At 36.7% G+C, this 22,116-nt stretch overlaps 1 protein-coding gene across 1 annotated transcript; it reads right to left on the bottom strand.

The window, feature by feature from the left end:
- Positions 1–15,422: 15,422 nt before the first annotated feature.
- LOC107802493 (putative arabinosyltransferase ARAD1) lies at positions 15,423–19,378 on the bottom strand. Its single transcript, XM_016626007.2, has 2 exons — positions 17,780–19,378; positions 15,423–16,200 (listed from the first exon to the last, which is right to left on the bottom strand). Exons 1-2 carry the CDS (start codon positions 18,677–18,679, stop codon positions 15,646–15,648), a joined length of 1,455 nt encoding a protein of 484 aa, XP_016481493.1. The 5' UTR covers positions 18,680–19,378; the 3' UTR covers positions 15,423–15,645.
- Positions 19,379–22,116: the final 2,738 nt, after the last annotated feature.

Below are 22,116 nucleotides of genomic sequence, written 5' to 3'. Positions count from 1 at the left end.
AAAAGAAAGGCATTTCTCGGGCGCAAACGTGCGTTTGAAATTGTTTATGGTAACTGGGATAAGTCATTTGCAGCTCTACCCAAGTACATGGCCGCACTGCAACACTTTAACCCCGGGACGGTTGTTGAATGGAAGATTGAGCGTAGTCCAGGAAAATCAGAATATATATTCAATTACGTGTTCTGGGCAGACGACACTCATGTCTATGGAAAGTATGATATCAAGCTGTTGATAGCCGTTGCAGTAGATACTAATGGACAAATATTTCCTCTAGCATTTGCTATTTGTGCCAATGAAAGCCAAGAGACGTGGACGCTATTTTTGAACCATTTGAAAGAGCACGTTGTCAAACAGTGTTCCGATATTTTTCTAATATCTGATCGGCATGGTGGTATCTTAAGTTCTGTAGAGAACTTGCCTGCATGGCAAGAACCTTATGCCTACCACCGTTACTGTGTGAGGCACTTTAAGGCCAATTTGCAGAAGGCATATCCCAATAAGGATCTGCATGATTTGATGTGGATGGCAGCAACAGACCACCAAGAACATAAATTCCAGAGGCATATGGAATCTATCAGGAAGGAAGACGAGAGAGCCTATCATTGGTTGATGCGACATGAGCTTCAGAAGTGGACTTTGCATGCAGATGGTGGAAGAAGATGGGGAATTATGACTACAAACGTGTCAGAGTCTTTCAACGGGTTATTGAAGTCGGCAAGAGGATTGCCTGTCACTGCCATGGTGCGGATGTCGTTCAAGCAGATGGCAGAGAGGTTTGTTGAAAGGACTGCAGCTGCAACGTCATTGATGGAAAGAGGTGTTGAATTTATGCCACTGCCGATGAAGAGATTTGAGAAATGCAGGCGGCGAGCACATTGGCATTCATTTTTGCAGTATGATCATGACAGAAATATTTTTGAAGTTTGCACCACTATCCATCAAAATCGGGAGAATAATGTACATATCATAAATGAATCTAGAAGGTTATGCTCTTGTGGAAAATGGCTCCATCTACCACATGCCGTGCTCACATGCCATCAGGTGCTTTCAACATACAGGTTTAGGGCCAACCAACTACGTTGATAAATAATATAGTATTGCTGCTTACTTAAACACCTATAGTGGGCAGTTGCAGCCAGTGTGTGCTGAGCATTATTGGCCGCCGGAACTATTTAAAATGGTGTGTAACAAGAATTATTTGCATCGAATACAGGTGCATAAGAGAACGCGTATACGGAACCAAATGGATATTAGCGATACCGTTTATGCGCGCAAATGTGGTATATGCTCGCAAACAGGACACGACCGTCGAAAATATCCTTCGGCTGGTTTGGGTAGTGGTGGTAATCAAGCTCGTGGTGGGTGTTCTTCTAATGTTCCCAACTATCATTGAGTTTATGTTGTAATAAGTAGATGTTTTGTTTATGTTGCAAGATGTATCAAATAAAATTATATTTCCATTGTTGTTAAATCTTATTGATATTTAACATTTTTTAGTTGAGTAAATTAATGTATTTCTCCCTCCTGTTCATGTAATAAAAAATAGTATTAGATTAAAAAATGGAAAAAATATGTGAATATATTTGATAAATATAGTTGATAAATATAGTTCAAAAATAGTTGAGTTAAAGGTAGATTTCTGATAAATACGCAGTTAAATACTACGTTACGTGAATATATATATCGCAGTTAAATACTACATTATGTGTATTGTCTTGTCGAACTGAAAAGCTGCCCGTCTGAGAAAAAGCTGTTTTGTATCCGTAATCATCTTTAACACGCAAAGCATAGCGCGGTTAAATACTACGTTATGTGAATATATATAGCGCGGTTAAATACTACGTTATGTGTGTTGCTACGTTATGTGAATATATATAGAGCGGTTAAATACTACGTTATGTGTATTGTCTTGTCGAACTGAAAAGCTACCCGTCTGAGAAAAAGTTATTTTGTATTTGTAATCATCTTTAACACGCAAAGCATAGCGCAGTTAAATACTACGTTATGTGAATATATATAGCGCGGTTAAATACTACGTTATGTGTGTTGCCTTGCCTATAAATAACGGGCGCATTCTAGTTATTTTCTGCGCTTAACAATAACCAATAGCAAAACTTTCCATAAAAGCAAGGTTTTTTTTAACGCTTTAACAAATGTCTGAACGCCTTTATGTACCAAGGTGCCAGTGCGGCAAAAAATATTTGATGAATGACTGTTGGGATGATGGTGAAGTTGGACACCGCTACTGGATGTGTGTGGACAGGTTTTATAGGGTTCCCGATGAACCTTTTTGTAATTTTGAGGTATGGATTGATGAACTCTGTAAGAAGGAATGCTACAAACGATATTTGCAGTATCTTCATGATTTGACCTTAAAACAATGTGAATATGAAAAAGAATAACGAGAAATTGCGGAGTTGAAGGAGAAACTGAAAGAGGCAGAATTAGAAAAAAATAAGATGGAAGAGAAATTTAAGTGGTTGGAGCAGAGAATAATGGGCGGCAGTGACTAAACAATGACATGTATGTGTTGAGTGTACTACTTTATCTTTATGTTTCCCGTGTCATGTATTTTCATTAATTATACTGAATTTAAATTATGTTAAGTTGTTATGTTTTGTGTTTGTGTTGTAGTATTAAAATAAAGAAGGAACGGGAAAATAAAAACATAATGCGCATATTATGTAAACATAAAAAATTATTGTTATTATTTACATAAAATAATATTTACATAAAATACAAAAAAAAAATCAATGTGTCCCACAGCCTGTGTGCTTCAATGCAGCCGCTGGCCTGAGGCGCATCCCATCCGTCCGGCTATGCTATCAGGATTATTCTCATCACGGCGCCTCTTTATAGCAGGATGCACTGCAGCATGATCATCAGTGGTGCTGGCAGGATTGGTAGAAGGGGTCGTCGGTCCAGTAGAAACCTACAGAAGAATAAGTCAGCTCAGTATAGGAAAGTATATATTAAGTCACAATAATTTAAATTGTCTTACCATGGTCTCGTCGGGCTCCTGAATATAATCTTCCGTCGCAGCCATGTCAGCATCGCACAAATGGGCCTCCGTGACGGGCGGGGATGAAGCCTTAATAAGAAAATTAATAAAGTTATGGAAAATAAATGAGAAAAGAAAAAACAAATTTAAATTCAATACTAATAAAAACATACCTGCGCCTGTGATGATGAGCCATAACTCAGCCGACGCCCACTATCCAAATCTCGGGTCGGCCGATCCTCACCAGCGGTCGATGACCGTGGGAAGTATGCTTCCCAATCCTCTCCGGTAAGGTCCGTGCCAGTGATCAATAACGGACCTGACGGGGTCACCTGCGAAGTCCCTGGAGTGAGCTGCATCCCAAGGCTGTATGAAGGCATGCTGATGGGATACTCGTCCGGCTCATGTAGGTCACCCGGCATATCAGCACCAACATCATCAATAGGGGCCTCAACGCCCCCTTACTGGGGACCACCTCCTTGCCGCCCACCACGACCCCGTGCGGCAGCCCTGCCTCGTGGGGCACCCCTCCCTCGTGTGACACTCCTACCTCGCTGGTATTGCTATGACGCCACATAAGCAGGGTCGTGTCCCAAGCGTTGATCCTCTCGAGCTCGCTGCAGTGTCCGGGCAGCTACCTCTGCAACCTGCTGGCCGTAATCGTGCAAAGCGGCCGCTCCTTCGCCGGCATGCTGCTGCATCTGCAGTCCCATCTAGTACACTATATGTAGGCTAATAGCCTGCACAACATATAAAATATAAACTACAGAACACTAAGTTACAGTTATATAATTAATAATAATAGAAAACATACCAGGGCCTCGTGCCGCCCGGCGTATGGAACGTACCGACCGCCAGCTTGATGAATGGGATTCCCGACAAAAAGTCGGGTAATGCGGCGGTACCAGGGCATATAGAGCTGAATAGTCTACGTCTGGATCTGTGAAGGGGGAGGGGGGCGGAATTAGGTCAGCTCGGTCGTCCCAAGTATGGACCTGCGCCTCTAGCCATGCTACATATGCGTCGTCCGCCCTAGAACGATCATCCCACTGATAATGTGTGGCCTCCCATGTAGGTCCCCTCGCTATATACTACGGACGGCCAAACTGACGAAGTACCCGCTCCGTGGTATGATGCTCTACAATATCGAGGCACATGAGCGGGACGGAAGTGCTCCAAATTAGTCGGCCGACCGAGCAATAATCGGGGCAGGTCACCTATCAAGTCGTCGATGTATGGCTTCCAGATGAACTATAAAATAACAACAGAAAGCGTGAGTATGTGCAACACATGTGAAGCTATACCGAGTAAGTTTAGGTACACATTTACCTTTGCGCCCTCCAGCATATCCAACACATCCCTGCAAAGGGGGAGATTATGCCGAGCCTCGTAATATCGTACATATCCACGCCGGAGAACCCACATCCTAGCTAGAGGGAGAAATGAAGGTGGTACATCCGGAGGTAATGGTGGTAGAGGTGGCTGCAACTACAGGAACTGCTCCGAGGCCCAAACCTAACATACAAAGTTGATGTAAAGTTTAAGAAAAATTTTGACTAGATAGAATTGGAAGGAATAAATAGAGTATTCGAATATGTTGTCACTTGTAGAAGCGGCAAAAATCCACATACGTCATGCTAGGTGCCCATGCTCTCCTGGCACATATGCCTGTACAAGTAGGCGAGAACAGCAATACCCCAGCTGTACTAGGGTAAATCATCTAGCAGCTGAAGATGATGAATAAATCGCAAGGTGACTAGGTTCCCCGAAGTGCTCGGGAACAAGACCCCCCCCTCCCAAACAGAAGGAGCAGCAGCAACCTCGTATACCAGTGAATATACAGATCATATGTCTCCCCGATGATGTCGGGGTGCAATATCTCCAAATGCTGTCGAATAGCTGTCAAACTCATGCGACTGGCCCCTGAGTGTGCAGTCTCATCCTGTGGCCTGAAACCAGTGAGCTGCTGCAGCATGTCCAAATATTGCCCACGCGTTATCTCTCTCATAGCCTGAGGCAGTGCAATGGGCAGTCCATCAATAGGCATCCCATATAAAAACTCCACGTCCTGCAGCGTGATAGTGGCCTCGCCAATGGGCAGGTGGAAAGTGTGCGTCTCCGGTCGCCACCGCTCTATCAGGGCCGTGATCAAAGACCAGTCGAGCTGCAGCCGCCCGATCTCCAAAATCTTGTAGAAGCCCGTATCCCGCAGGCGCTGGACTACACGGGGATGGAGATCTTTGTCCTTCATAAAATCCCACATGTCGTCCACTCTCCTGACGCGGAGAGTCTGGGCCAGTAACTCTCCCTCCCATACGTAGGTGAACCTATGATCGCCCTGTAACACTAATAGCTCATCGGAGACAGGTCCGGGATGCATAGGCGGCACGTCCATGTCGTATACTGTAAATTAAACAACATTAATTGTATGTTTGATCTGTAAATTAAATAGTTATTTTTTATAATTATACAATATTTAATTGGACTAAGCTATTTAATTGGTCTGGGATCCAGGCTCGATATTTGATACCCAGTAGGACCAAGCTATCCTGAGTTCTTGTGTATGTCAACTTTATTATTTTCGTAATTTTGTATGTTTGTTTTGTAAATTAAATAATTAATTTTTATCATATTTAATTGGACAGAGTATATACCTATGGGTTCCAGGCTCAATATTTGAGGCTCAGTAGCACCAAGCTATCCTGAATTCTTGTGTGTGTCAATTTTGATATTTTCATAATTTTGTATGTTTGTTTTGTAAATTAAATAATTAATTTTTATCATATTTAATTGGACAGAGTATATACCTATGGGTTCCAGACTCGATATTTGAGGCCCAGTAGCACCAAGCTATCCTGAATTCTTGTGTGTGTCAATTTTAATATTTTCATAATTTTGTATGTTTGTTTTGTAAATTAAATAATTAATTTTTATCATATTTAATTGGACAGAGTATATACCTATGGGTTCCAGGCTCGATATTTGAGGTCCAGTAGCACCAAGCTATCCTGAATTCTTGTGTGTGTCAATTTTAATATTTTCATAATTTTGTATGTTTGTTTTATAAATTAAATAATTAATTTTTATCATATTTAATTGGACAGAGTTTGTGTTTGATCTATCAGTATAAAAGATACTTAAACTACAGGGATTCTACGCTAAAAAGGCTCTACATTTTACTACGCTAAAAGGGCACTAGTCTTTAAGCAAATAAATAATCTAAACTAGATAAAAACAACAAATACATTTTAATCACAAAACAAATACAAAACCCTAATATCTTAGTCCGGATAAAAATAACATATTAGTTTAATCGCAAAAAAAACACAAAATAACATGAAAACACATTCAAAACAACTAATATGCATTATTATACGAGTTTTGACATAAACTAAATCGGAATACCTCGATTTATGTTTTTCGGAAAGTCGATGATTTGAAAATTTGAGCCCGAAACAAGAAAACCCCAACAATAGAAGGCTTGGCTAGGATGTGGGACCTATAATCTTATCTTTTTGTGTGATGGGTGGGGTCCACTATAATATTTTTAGAAGGAAATTGGCCGACACCTACTGCCAAGGGGTCGGTTAAGAATTTTTAATTTGGGGGAGGGGGCGTCTGGTTTGAGTGTGGGGAAGAAGGAGGGGGACCATTTATTTATCTATGTATAGCGCGGTATATAACTGCGCTATACATATATAGCGCGGTTATATACCGCGCTATGCATAGCTGTCTTATCAGCCTTGTATAACGCGGTTTAAAAGAGCGTTCTATATATATATATATATATATATATATATATATATATATATATATATGCGCTCTTTTAAAGAGCGCTATACTTTAACGGCCAAAACTCTGTTAAAGTATAGCGCTCTTTAAAAGAGGGCTATATATAAAAATGCCACTCTTTTTTTTAAACACACATTTTCGTCACACTTGTCCAAGAAAACCACAAATGGGTTCTGGACTCGCGTAAGGTGAGGTGTTTTAGACTCAGCTAGGCGTAAACCCCGAGGCACGGGGCGTAAGTCCCATAGGTATTTAATTTTTAATATTTTATAAAATAATATAATTATAGTAAATATTTATAAACATGTAAAATTGCATATAAAAAAAAAGAAAACAATAAATATGTGAAAAATAATATATCTATAGATGTGCTTCATTCCCACAAAAAAACTAGTCAAAACAATCTATTATACGCTACTTAGAAGCTCAAGTGACTTGAGTCGAAAAGAATAAAGTTTTCTACATGAAGGAACAAAAAGATACTAAACTTGCTGCTATGAAGGAGAATGGAGTTCTCTTTGTATTTGTAAAAAAATGAATATTCGTTGCTTTTGGAAGATATTAGCAGACTAGCAGACAAGATAAAGAATTGGGAAAGACCATAAATTGGGGCTTCAATCAATAAAAAAGGTCTTAACTTTTAAATTTAATACATTTCAGTTCCTTTTTACAACTTTTGAGTAATTACCAAGCTGAATTTTGAGAATTTGGGTATTATACGAAAGACTTATTCAACAAATTTTATTTTAATTTGAAAAAATCTTTGGGGCTTACGCCTCACTAAAACAATACGCCCCGAACACCCGGGCGTACGCCCCGAACGCTGGGGCGTACGCCTCTTGAGACTTTCTCCCCACACCATCGCCCCGGGGCGTTTTTAGTGCGCCTCGCCCTAGGGCTCGCCCCGAAAACGCCTTTTAAAACACTGGTTAAAAGGGATAGTCCTGGTCATTTTAACTTTAAACTTATGGAAATAATCGTAATGTAACGACTCGGCCGGTCGTTTTGAGCTCTAGCGTCGTTCGGCGGTTTGAAGCCTTGAGTAGCTTCACTTCATGTTTTATGACTTGTACTGGTAGTCAGAATTGAACTTCGGGGAGTTCGGAGTTGATTTGGAAAGAATTTTTTTATTTCGGAAGTTTTAAGTTGGAAGAATTAACTAAGGTTTGACTTTTGAGTAAACGACCTCGGAATCGGGATTTGAAGGTTTCAATAGGTTCGTATGATGATTTCAGACTTGGACGTATGTTCAGGTTGAGTATCGGATCACTCGGGAGCATTTCGATGCTTATTATGGAATGTTGGCATTTTGATGGTTTAAGAATTTTCTAAGTTTCGTTTGAAGTGAGCTTTGGTGTTATCGATATCCGTTAGGGATTCTGAGTATTGGCATAGGTTTGTATTGTGATTTATGACTTGTACGCAAAGTTTGGTGTTATTCCAGAATGTTTTGGTATGGTTCAGACGCGTTCGTCTAAGTTTGAAAGCTTAAAGAAGGATTTCGATCGTCGATTCGTAGTTTTCGATATTTTTTTGCATGATTTGAGGCCTCGGCTAAGTTCGTAATGTGTTTTGGGATGCATTGGTATGTTTGGTCAAGGTCCCGGGGGCCTCAGGTGGATTCTGGATGGTTAACGGATCGAATTTTGGACTTAAGGAAAAGCTGGAGAATTCTGGTTGTTGGTGCAACCGCTTATGCGGAAGCTTCATCGCAGAAGCGACCTCGCAGAAGCGACTGGAAGTGATCTAGGCAGAGGCCGCAAGTGCGAAGGAATTCCTACACCTGCGTGATCGCAGATGCGACCATTGGAGTGCAGAAGTGGAGGTTGGCCAAGAAGGCCTGGGCCGCAGAAGCGGATATGGAAGCGTAGGTGCGCGAGCACAGAAGCGCTTGAGGGCCGCAGAAGAGAAGTGCAAGTGCGCTACTGGGGGAGCATAAGCGAGGGCTGTTGGTTTGTGTTGGAGCTGCACCTGCGATATATTTTCCGTAGGTACGGAGCCGCATAAACGGCTACTGTTTCGCATGTGCGAGGAAGCGCTGGGCAAAACTGGATTTTTATACGGGATTTGGCCCATTTTCTTCATTCTCTCTTGGTTTGGGCGACTTTTGGGGAGCTTCAAGTGGAGATTTTCGTCAACCATTGCAAGTTAAGTAATTTCCACACAATTTTAGTGAAATACTTGGATTATATACAGATTTTTACATGAAAATGTATGGAAAAATTTGGGATTTTAAGAGGAAGACCTACAGTTGATAGTTTAGGATTTTTACCATGATTTTGGAAATGGAATTAGGAATAAATTGTATATTTGAGTTCGTGGCGTTATGGGTGAAGTTTATCTTCGAATATTTTTTGAATCCGGGCACGTGGCCCCGAAGGTTGACTTTATTAACTTTTCGAGCGGAGTTGGGAATCATTATAAATTGTTAAATTATAAGCATTGGAGTATATTTTGATTGATTTACACGTTGTTTGACTAGTTTCGGGACGTTTGGCTTTGAGTTGAGGTGTTAGAGAGGCGTTGTAGCCGGATATGGAACTTCAGAGCGAGGTAAGTCTTCTGTCTAACCTTGTGAGGGAGAAACTATCCCCTATGTGATATTTATTGTTATGTGTAACTAGTCGTAGATGCTACGTACACACGAGGTGACGAGAGTCCGTACGTAGCTAAAGCATGATTATGTCCGGGTAGACTTAGGACTTTATCATATAATATTTAAATTGTTTGGACTCATTTTGCTAGTCTAATGAATTGAAAATTTTAACTGAAATTGATTTAGAAACATGTAAATATATTAGGCCGAACTTTATCACCTTGAGTTGTTGCCAAGATATTTGACAAATGTAAAGGGATATATTTATTATTGTGCCCATGTACTATATTATAAGCATGTGCCTCATAATTCGATAACTTCCTTCATTTCTTGTGGAGCAGGCCGAACGTCTCGGGAGTAGAATAGATGTAACTATGGTTCGTGTCGCTCGACCCTCGGTAATATACACATTATTCTGGATCGGGCCGAATGACCTCGTCATAATCGTGCGTTATATCGGTGGTAATCCGAACGCTCACGAGATTATCTTTCCACTGATGGCCGACGTTTTATATGGTATTCCTTATTCATTTGATATTGGCACTTGACATTTTTCTGAGTTGTTAAGGTAGAATACAAGATTGAGAAATTCATACGTTAAAAGAAATATTTGGAAGATTACGTAACTTACATATTTATCCCATTATTGATGTGTGATTCATATCTGCTTATGATTTATTATATTATTTTATTGGACCTCTAGTAAGTGTCGATGTCGACCCCTCATGACTACTTCTCCGGGGTTAGGCTAGATACTTACTGGGTACGCGTTGATTTACGTACTCATGCTGCACTTCTGCACTAAATGTGCAAGATCTGACAAGTTCACTTGGTGATCATCTTGGCGCGTAGGCGCACCTGTTGAGGGGACTTCATGTGAGCTGCATTCCAGGCTACGCATCGCAGTCCACCGAGTCTCCATCTATTAACATTCTGGACAGATGTTGTATTATTATTGTACTCCTTAGAAAATGCTCATGCACTTGTGACACCGGGGTTTGAGGTTATACCGGTTGATGCTCACGATTTCGTATATTATTATCGCCTCTCATTTCTTTTATAAACTACAAATGTTGTACGTTTCCGTGGATTTAGAAGTGTAAGTCTCTTTCCTTATTAAAATCTATGATTTTGAAAGTAATAAAATGGATAATTAAATTGATAAATCACCGTTGGCTTGCCTGACGGCGGTGTTAAGCGCCATCACGAACTATAGTGGATTTTGGGTCGTGACACGTAATTAAATTTAGAATTGCATTGAAATTTCTTTGAGGTTTTTATTATGTTTGGCCTTTATTTTATCTTCTTTTATAAGCTCCGATATTTTGTGTGATATTTTTTCAAACAAAATAAGGGCATAAATATCAATTTGCTGTACTTGGCTGTGAGCTTTCGCTTTCTAATTCAGGACTGATGGGATTTTTTGGCTAAACACACAAACATATTATCCTAGCTGTGGCCGACTTTAGATAGCCACTTTGCCTTTGGCACTTTCTATTTCTCTTTTTTTCTTTTCTACTTCTTACATATGTTTTCTTTTAATCATCGGAGTATCTTCAAATTTGTATCGCATATTGCCTATTAGGAGAATTTCTCCCTGCTAGATACTTTCTATTCTCAAGACCACAATCCAAAACAGTTACTCCCTCCGTTTCAATTTAGATGACACATTTTCCCTATTAATTTATTTAATAAAGAATGACACATTTCTATATTTGAAAATAATTCAACTTTAAACTTTTTATTTTTTCCATTTTACTCTTAATGAAAAACTTTTATAACCAAACAAATATTATAGTCTGACAAAGCTTTTAATACCACAAATTTCAAAAAGTCCCTATTTTCTCTTAAACTTCGTGTCAAGTCAAACTATTTCATCTAAATTAAAACAAAGGGAGTACTGGTTAATAGTGGAGGGAATCCATCCACTTATAAGAGAGAGCACCTAAATATCTCACTTTATCCTTCTAACTAATGACTTTCTCAACGTAAGTCATTAAGGTGACTATGCTATTATGATACCCCATGCGAATTTACATCGACAAAACACAAAAGAAATGTTTGGTATATAAATAAACAAGTTTTAGACTTTGACGCGTTTTAAAGTCGTGCAGATCTAAGTTCAAAATGGACAATATTACTAATAAAATAGGCCGTTACACCTATCAATATGGACTTGTGAAAGTTTTGTTAAGAAGGGAGGCTTGATGAACCATAATAAATAAATGACTATTAAAATACTATTTCATTGTTGGTGCTATTATTACTTATTAGAATACCAATAGCTAGTCAATTGATATTAATTAAAGTTGCAATGTTAGGTTGAACTGTAAGAATATATGTCCATTGTCACGTTAGCAACAAAAAAAAACAGTATTTCATTGTTGGTGCGGTGAGAAAACAAGTAACATTTCCGTAGGGGCGAGCGTAGAAAGGATGTGAATTTTGTACGAGAAAAATATTTAGTCGCATTTGATGTTTATATACTAAAAATACATATCTCATAGCAATTTAATTTGATAAACACTAAATGTGAATAAGTTTTCACAATCAGCCCCTTTTGACTTTCAACAACCAGTTATTATTAAGGTAAGATATATTGAATTTATTATCATGTATAAAACACATGCATATTCTTGAGACACTTTTATCCAATAAAATTGAATGGTCGTCGTTAGTCAGTAGTCCATATACATCTTTCATTCCTTTTTCTTTTCAGCTTTACCTTTAAATTGAACCAAATACGAACAAAAGAAAAAGTAAGTGGGGACTATATAATTCTGTAGACCCCCAAGATTTAATCAATGAAGCAGAACATGTATCTTTCAATCACAATTTTTATCATTTAATCATGTTAATTGAAATGTATTAGTATTATGTTTACTTTTTAATTTTATTTTTAATTACTAAAATTAAAATGTTTGACTTGATATAAACGTCGAATGCAGGCAAATATTGTGAAAATTCAGATTCCTCGTTGAAAATTTTAAGTTACTTAATCTACTTCTATTTTTTTCATATTTCCGGTTTTACCTTGTATAAAACTTTCTCAAAATACTAAGAAAAGAATTAAAAACTGAATACCAAGTGAATTAAAGTAGATGGCAAAGCTAAAATACTATATAAACAATTTCTATGACTTAATGATACTGAAAAATTGAAATATTCAAGAATAAATGGAACAAACTTTTTTATATTGTTCATGTAGTCACAAACTTACCAAGGAGATCTTTGTTTAATCCAAAAACTAATTTTAGAATAAACAATAGAATTTATATTTTTAAGACCTCTAGCAATAAGATCAGTCCAAAGTGCGTACAATAAAGTAAGTAACAGTGAATATGAACAAGTCAAACTAACAATCAAGATAAATGGGATCTTATTGATCGCAGGCATAGGGTATACCTGGATCGGGTTGGTTCGGTTTAAAACCAAATCAAACCAACTATATCAGTTAGGATTGGTTCGGTTTTGTCGGATTTTTCGTATTTTTTTTTATATAAATATTATTTTAATCTTACCTTCTTAAATTTTTTATAAGTAAATATATATTTAGTAAAAATTAAAAAATATATGATTTATTAAAATATTACTATTATAGAAGAATTTTCTTAGTAAGACATGACAATTATTCTTCCATAGTCTGACAATAATTTTACGTTGATGTATTCTTTCAAAGTTAATCAAATTTAATAATTAAACATAAAAATAAATATGAACATATATAATGATATGTTCTATTTAATTTTAAATTATCAAAATACCATTTCAAATTCGAAAAAATATAAGAATTTAATAGATCTTGACATGTGAATATGGAAGAACAAAGAGATTGACGCATTTCACTAATACTTGATAAAAAAGTGATCATACGACCAATTATTTAAAGTTAATAAATATGGAGCACTTCATATTTAACTAAATATCACATCCATCAAGAGAATCGCAAATATTTCTAGACATATTTTAAAGAACATTCGATAAAGTCTTAAAAGTATATATAAAAATTATATATTTATATATCGGTTTGGTTCAGATTTTTTTACTCAATACCAAACCAAATCAAACTAAACCTAATCGAGTTTTTTAATCTATTTGATTTGACTTTTCGATTTGGCGTGATTTTCCGGTTCAGTTTGTATACCCTTATCTCTTAAACTGCTTATAGGGTGAAAGAAATCCATCCACTCATGACTATCGAAACACTATTTCATTGTTGGTGCTATTATTATAATACCAATAGCTAGTCAATTGATATTAATTAAAGTTGCAATCTTAGGTTGAAATGCAAGAGTATTTGTCCATTGTCACGTTAGCAACAAAAATTATCCAGTATTTCATTGTTGGTGCGATAAGGAAACAAGTAACATTTCCGTAGAAAGGAGGTGAATTTTGTATTAGAAAAATATTTATCCGCATATGATATTTATATATAAAAATTACATATCTCGCAGTAATTTAATTTAATGTAAACAAAAAACAATCAGCTCTTTTGGCTTTCAACAACCATATTATTAAGGTAAGATAAAAATTGAATTATCAATAAATAAAGCACTTGCATATTCTTGAGACACTTTTATCCAACAAAATTGAATGGGTGTTAGTCGGTAGTTCATATACATCTTTCATTCCTTTTTCTTTTCAGCTTTCACTTTCAATTGAAACAAGTACCAACGAAAAAAAAAGTAAGTGGGGACTATATAACTTTTACCATTTAATCATATGATTAATTGAAATATATTACTATGTACCTTTAATTATTTGACTTGATATACACATCAAATGCAAACAAATATTTACCGTACACAGTTACACACTCTCCAAACGTTAGTTGGAAATTCAGATTCCTCGTTGAAAATTTTAAGTTACTTAATCTACTTATATTTTTCATATTTCCAGTTTTACCTTTTAAAAGTTTCTCAAAATACTAAGAAAAATGAATACCAAGTGAATTGAACGATTTTTATGATTTAAAGGGAAACTTGGCAAAATAGTCAATGCGCTACAGTCTTGATTCTTGACTAAACAATAAATGCCAGTATGCCACTAAGTTATAGATTCATGAAAAATAAATCCTCCCTCTTAATTTTTAATTGTTCACAACTTCTGATTCCCTTTAAGAATAAATAAATAAAGTATGTATTTTACAATTTTACTCATAATAATAATATTATTTTAAAAATTCTTAAGAAATAATTTGGGAAATTATTAATTAATGATAAGGATAAAATATGAAGAAGAAAAAATTGTCTTTCTCTTGATTTACTAAAATAGACAAGTAAAAATAAAAATATATTTTTAGTATATTGAGCAAGCAAAAGTGATCCGTTTACAAAATCGACAAATCTCGAAGTCGAAATTCAATTGATGCGACTCAAATCTCAATGTTCTAGAAAATAGTTTTGCATCGGATCGGCCGATTAGTAATGGCAACCGTAGTTCTCTAACATATGTTTTCGGATTCTTTTTAACTTATGTAGATCTTATTTGTTACGTAAAGAATATAATACACATATAATACATAAATTATGCATATATTATTTTCACTGACTATTTTAGTTTAAGCGATTGGTGGACGGCTATTTGGGTTAATTTTTCAAGAATATAATCTATACGGTTTACTCGTTATCTGTCTTTTAAAAATTTTAAAAATCCCTTAAGAAAGATATCTCTCAATTAATAGCTAACCTCAAATATTTTGAAACAATTTCAGTTTATTAGAACGGCTAATATATGGAATCGGAGGAGTAAATAACCTAAATATGATGTGAGCTCATGATTAGTAGGAAAATCTTCCATTTCCTTTTGCTCATCCTGAGCTAAACAAAAACAAATGCATAAATAAAAGTAAGGAAAAAAATTACTTTTCTACTAATTAGAACATCGTGAATAGTAGGAACATGTTGTTTGATGTTTAAAAGATTAATGATATTAGACTACCTTTTCATAATCTTTAATCCACTACAACTCTCCTCCTTTATCCAAATTTAAAACTGGCTATGCAAAGCTCAAATAGATGAAGTTAAACATATAAAAAATAAATGAATGAACAAATTGATCAAAAATCTCTTAGCTGTTCAGCAAGCAGAGACCTAAACATTACAACTTTCTTTTCCTATGTTTCTATAAATATATTGTTTGCAACAATTGGTTAAGTTACAAATATTTGGGCAAAATTTTGCTGCAGACAGCATTTCCCAGGAACATATCAGATGTCATTTCAGAGCTTTCAAAATCTTACTGAATGTTCAGTTGCTTACAAAATATTCTTTGGCATGGGAAATGACTTCAGCCCTATTTCTTTCGATACAGGGGCACGAGAATACCTCCACGATTTATGCAACTTCAAATTGATAGCAGGAACCTTACGGGCGATAGCTTGCCAGATCATTTGAACTGCATCATTGTCCTTGGAAGGATATCGATACTCAAACAAATTTTCGATCTCTTTTAACCTCGCCCACATTCCAGTCCACTCTTCTTTTGTGATGTTCCTAATGAAGTTTATGAGGAAATTTTCTTTGAGAGCATCTGATGTACTGACGAATATGCAGAACTCTGAATAGTCAAGAATATCTTCATAGGGAAGCTCGATTTCATCACTAATGATGACTGGTACACAGTGACTTGCAATAGCATCAAAGAGACGGTTTGATGAGGGCGTGTCACCTGCGATGTTAAGACAGAATTTGGAAGAGTGCATGCCTTGAGTTGCTTGTTTTACACCATTTTTCAGAATACTACCAAAGGAGAAGTGAACATCTTTCTCATCTTTCAGCATATAGAATAACTCTTGTCGAATAGTCCCACCCTGAGGATGAAAAATAAGACTTAGAAACTAGAGCACAATGAAAGAAAGGAACTACAAACAGGAAAAAGAGTAACCAAATAGGGTAGAGTCTTGATAATCTTGCTCAAGTTCAAGATACAAATTCCTTTCACAAAGAAAATGGGGATTTAGAGAGAAAAGTCTTGAGGATCTCAGACTCTATGTATCACAACGATAATCTATCTTGGCAATTAAATGAACCAAAACTTTGGTTCGGGCATCCACAATTGCATAGACATCAGATAGGTCTTCGTGCAAGTAGTAAAAGAGAAATCAGGGTAACCTTCTTTGAATTAATCCAGATTCTAGAACTTGCAACATGATGATATCAAATTAACTAGATTCAATGCTCAATCCATTAGCGCGGAGCGACACTTAGCGTAGAATACATGCCAAAAGTTTGTTAATATTAATTCAAACGACTGAGGAATATAACAACAACAACAACAACAAACCCAGTGAGTTCCCACAAGTGGGGTCTGGGGAGGGTAGTGTGTACGCAGACCTTACCCCTACCTTGGAAGGCAGAGAGGCTATTTCTGATAGACCATCGGCTAAAGACTATACCAAATATAGAAACACTCTACTTGGAAGAATAAATGCTAGCAAAAAGTTCAAACTTTGCTGTTTTGCTTTATTTCGATAAAAAGTGTTTTAGACTGCAGCCAACAACCACAGGAAAAAAAAGAAATAGTGAAAGCAAAACAAAAAACTTGATCCTGATGACAAGCAATCAGTTTCAGTTGGTTCGCTACGTATCGTGTTGCTTATGTCCTCCCCATGTAACAACCAGAGCCTTCTCTGTGATATTTTAGTTTTGGAACTTGGAGTTGTAATTTCATTAACTTTCTTTTTTCCTTTCAAGTTACAAGAACCAAATAAACAATTGCAGGCTGTCTCTAAAGTGATCATGCCCCCATCGGACAACAGATATTCAAAAACCCAAGCTATCAGTTGCCACTAAATTATTATAATCTGCCTAATCATTCCCCTACATTTGTTTGCTGATTGCTATAATGTCAAAGTATGCAATTTCATAAGTCGCTAATATGGACATGGACGGGAAAGAACTCTATTTATAAGCACAACACAACGAGTCTGACAAATGAAGTGTCTGACCTTTAGAATGCATAAACTAAAGAGCATCTTTATCCAGCAAGATACATTTGCGAAATCAAAAGATAAAGTAATTCTTGTACATTTGTACTAACCATATTAATTCTTGTACCTCCTATAAAACTTTTGCAGGTCCGAGATGCTGAATCTCAATATAATTCTTCAAATTCTAACCTGAAAAGGCTATGCTGCTCATTCTATCACATATCATCAAGTTCTAAATCTAAAGTACATCTCTACTTTTAACCCAATCTATCACAAATCATCTTGCTTCACATCATCCAATTTAGCATTCAACTCCAACCCTACATTGATCCAACTCCTCCCTCCCCGTCGAAATAAATGCACAACATATAACAGATGAAATTACTTAACTATTATTATTACCAGTTAAATCAGAGAGCAATAGTTAACAGAAGAGTAAATGCAAAAAAAAACGACTTACATCTTTTCTGTAGATAGCTCCCTGGAAGTAGAGCAAAGTTGGTCGCCTATCAAAACCAGAAGTGTCATTGCCATAGTTCCTGATGACATGCTTGTAAGGTGCAATCACGTCCTTCTCAACATTAGCTATTGTGGGAGGATACCTTCCAAAGTCTGAAAGTACAAAAATTGCAGGCCAAAGCTTCATTCTTGCATCCAAAAGACTATTCGGATGGTGTGCCACAATGATATGATCTTTTCCTCCCGATCTTTTCCATTCCTCTTGAGCTGTCACAAAGGAAACCAACTTTTCCTGTAACAACGCGTTCGTGCTAGTTTTCTGCCCTGGCTTAAGCTTTGAAAACCGATTATAGCTAATCGATGAAAAGAAAGGAACAAATACCACATCAGCTTCACTTGAATTATGCACTCTTATGGCACTTCGACCGTCCAAATTGTCAGCAAATTCAGAAGACAAAAGATCCAAAGTCAACCAATATTCAATACTATGCTGCAAGTTTAGTCCACCGGGATATTCAGGAATCGTGTTCCTGATATCAGGCCAAACACTCTTCTCCTCAGCTTTCCATCCCAATAGTTCAAAATGAAATTGTGGGGGCAGGTTATACATAAAAACTTTGAGCACTTGTTTACTAGGATTGCACTTAAACAAATTGTACTTTTTCAATGTTCCTTTTTTAGAATACTCATCAATTTGAGCACTGGATTGTGAATAACCTTCTTCGGACAAAGCAAGAATCTTGGACTTTGGTATTATATTAAGGTAAAATAAGTGTCTCCGGCCAGTTGAACGCAACACAAATAACAAAGATAACATGAACATAATAGAAGTAATTGAAAACATACTGAATAAGGATTTTCTTCCGAAAAATCCCATAGAATGTACATTTCTCTCTGCCATTGCAATTCTATTTAAGTGAGTAAAAACTAATACTATATGTTATTAAGCTACCATTTTTGCAAATTAGACCATCAAAAATTACATCATATGATACAGCCAAGAACAATTTAATCATTCATTCTACACAAAACTAAATGAAATTCCTCATTCAGCTCACACCAAAAATCATGTCTTTGTCCTTTTCCTAGGCATTTTTCACACCATCAATACAAAAAAAAGAAGGAATATTTTGAAACAAATGGAGACACCTTCTATTAACCAATGTATGAATAAAATGTTAGACCCTTTTATTGAAAAAACAAAAAGGGTTGGCGGAAACCACTAGAAAGAACAAGAAAAATGGGTTCTTGGATACCAGTAAGAGAAATTTGTCAATAGAGATGAATGTGGAGATGAGAAATGAGCAATAAGGCAAGATTTTTGAAACCCAGATCAAGAAATTGAAAAACCAGATCAGAATCACACGTGAATTTGATTCCAATATATTGAATAAGTTATGAAACTGAAGAAGAAATGGAATAAAAGGACAAAGAGGAGGATAGAGTAGTTGCACCAAATACAAAGGGTTACTTTCAATGAACAATTCCCGTTTCTTTTGTCTTCAGGTAAAAAAATGGAAAAGAAAACAAAAAGATACTCAAAAAGCAGCGAGGGAATAGCCGAATGGGGAATCTTCTCTGAAGAAGCGGGCTCATCGGTGTTTGCTGACAACTCAGGTACTTTAAGTATTTACTGCTTTTGTAATTACTCTTTTTCTTTTTTCTTTTTTCTTTTTATCGAACCGTTGTTTGGTACCTACTCGATTCGTTTCAATTCATGAGCTAGTTTGACTCGCCCCGCAATTTAAGAAAATTTTTTGGAATCATGAAATTTGTAGATTATAAAAACTTTTTATTAAGGGTAAAATTAGTAAAATAAAGAGTTTAAAGTTAAATTATTTACAATTGTAGAAATGTGTCATTCTTTTTTAAACAGACTAATAAGTAAAGTGTGTCATCTAAATTGAAACAGATAGAGTATCACTTTTGGACCTGGATTTGCGAGGTCTACTTATCTCTTCCAGTTTTATTTTATGTAAATTTATTTGATTAGGCATGAATTTTAAGGTTAAATGGAGACTCTTGAACAAAGACTGAGCTAGAATTTAATGTTTATGATTTTAAAATTTACCATTAAACTCACGATTCGTTTTAATTATTATATTTGTAATTAAATATTTATACATGCTACTGGATTCATCTGAATTTGTCCCTAATACTCTAACTCTGCCCTATTTTTGAAACTTGTGATCTTGTATATGATGTAACATTTGTTTGATTATAAGATTTTTAGAATATATGAGGTTTTAAACATACCATAATCAGGGGCAGATGCAACATAGAGTTACCGGGTTCAACTGAACCCAACACTTTCGGTACGAAATAAAGTCTATGATGTTTTATACTTCAATGCCACACAAGAGGGGGAATAATTTGTGTGGTGTCCAATTTTTTGCGTGCGCGGATTATAGAAGGACTTGGTTCTTCTATGTGTTTCTTATACTACTGTTGCGAAAATAGTAAATGCGGAAAGTAAAGAACACAAGTATTTTTACGTGGAAAACACCCGGCTCAAAAGGTGAAAAAACCATGACCTACTACTCAGTAGGATTTTTTCCAACACTTCACTAAATCACTGAGCCAAAACAACATTTACAAGATGCTTTGTAAACCTAAGAATTACCTCTAATCTCGTTGTGGCAACCGGCCTCATACTGTGACGACAACTTCAAGTTAACTCTAACTTGAATATAATACTTAGAGTACCTAATACAATTGCTTCTAGATAAAACTGAGAGGTACAACTTGAAACACCTACTACAATGAAACTAGAATAAAAGACAGACACTTGGAACTGGTTCTTCTATCTGGTTCATGTAGCTTCAGGTTCACACACTTGAATCACACAAGAATTGCTTGCAAAAAACCTTGCTATTTGTAACGACCCGGCCAGTCGTTTCGAGAGTTATAGCCCCATTTTTCCCATTTCTATTTCTTTTTGTGTTATTCAGCTATATTGTGTTATATTGGGTTAGTTGGTTCGGGACCGGAGTGGTTTCAGAGTGAAACGAGACACTTAGTCTCATAATTGAAAATTTTAATTTAGAAAAGTGGACCAGATATGGATCTATGTGTAAACGACGTAGGATTTGAATTCTGATGGTTCCGTTAGCTCCGTTAGGTGATTTTGGACTTAGGAGTGCATCCGGAATATGATTTGGAGGTTCGTGATAGATTTAGACTTGAATTGGCGAAATTGGAAATTTGGCGATTTCGGTTGGCAGTGGAAACATTTGATATCGGGGTCGAAATAGAATTTTGGAAGTTGGAGTAGGTTCGTAGTGTCATTTGTGATGCGTGTGCAAAATTTAAGGTCATTCGGACGTGGTTTGGTTGGTTTCGGCATCGGTTGCCGAATTTAGAAATTTAAAAGTTCTTAGGCTTGAATCCGAGGGTAATTTGGTGTTTTGATATTGTTTTGAGTGATTCGAAGGTTCGACTAAATCGGTATGTTGATATATGACTTGTTAGTATTTTTGGTCGAGGTCCCAATGGGCTCGGGTGAGTTTCAGATAGTTAACGGGTTGGATTTTGGACTTGGAACTCTGCTGGAATTTTTCTGATGCACCATCTGGTTTCCTTCATCGCGTTCGCGAGTGGAGCCTCACGTTCATGAAGAGGAACTGAGAGGCTGGCAATATTTTCTCTTCGGGTTCGTGAAGAGAAGCACGCATTCGCGAATGGTGGACTGGGTGTACATCGCGAACGTGAGAGGTGTTATGCGTTCGCGAAGAAGAGAGGAAGCAGCTGAGGACCCCAGGCAATTGGTCTACGCGTTCACGTAGGGTATGTCACGTTCGCGTAGTGAGGGGGAACGAAGCATCGCGTTCGCGATGGGTTGAACGCGTGATCGAAGAAGGCATTGAGGCAGAGGCATTTTTGTGCTTCGCGAACGCGAGGGTGATGACGCATTCGCGAAGGAGGAATTTGGACGGGAGATATTTTGTGCTTCACGAACGTGAGGCACTGACCGCGTTCGCGAAGAAGAAAAGCCCGGGCAGTGAGTTTAAGTTCTGAAATCAATTTTTGACGATTTGGAGCTCGGATTTGAGGCGATTTTGGGTGATTTTCAGAGGAAATAACGGGGTAAGTGTTCTTAACTCAATATTGGTTAAATTACCTGAATCCATGGTTATTTTTATCATTTAATTGGTAAATTGAGTTGGAAAAATTTGAAAACTCCCTTGGTTTAAATTGAAGATTTGAGGGACCAAATGATGTCGGATTTTGATGAATTTGGTATAGTTAGACTCGTGAGTGAATGAGCTTTCTAGTTTTGTAAATTTTATCGGATTTCAAGACGTGGGCCCGGGGGCCGAATTTGAGCCAATTTCGGGT

The sequence above is a fragment of the Nicotiana tabacum genome, chromosome 24, assembly GCF_000715075.1.
Source record: "Nicotiana tabacum cultivar K326 chromosome 24, ASM71507v2, whole genome shotgun sequence".
Classification (NCBI taxonomy): domain Eukaryota; kingdom Viridiplantae; phylum Streptophyta; class Magnoliopsida; order Solanales; family Solanaceae; genus Nicotiana; species Nicotiana tabacum.
This window is presented reverse-complemented; position numbering and strand designations above follow the sequence as displayed.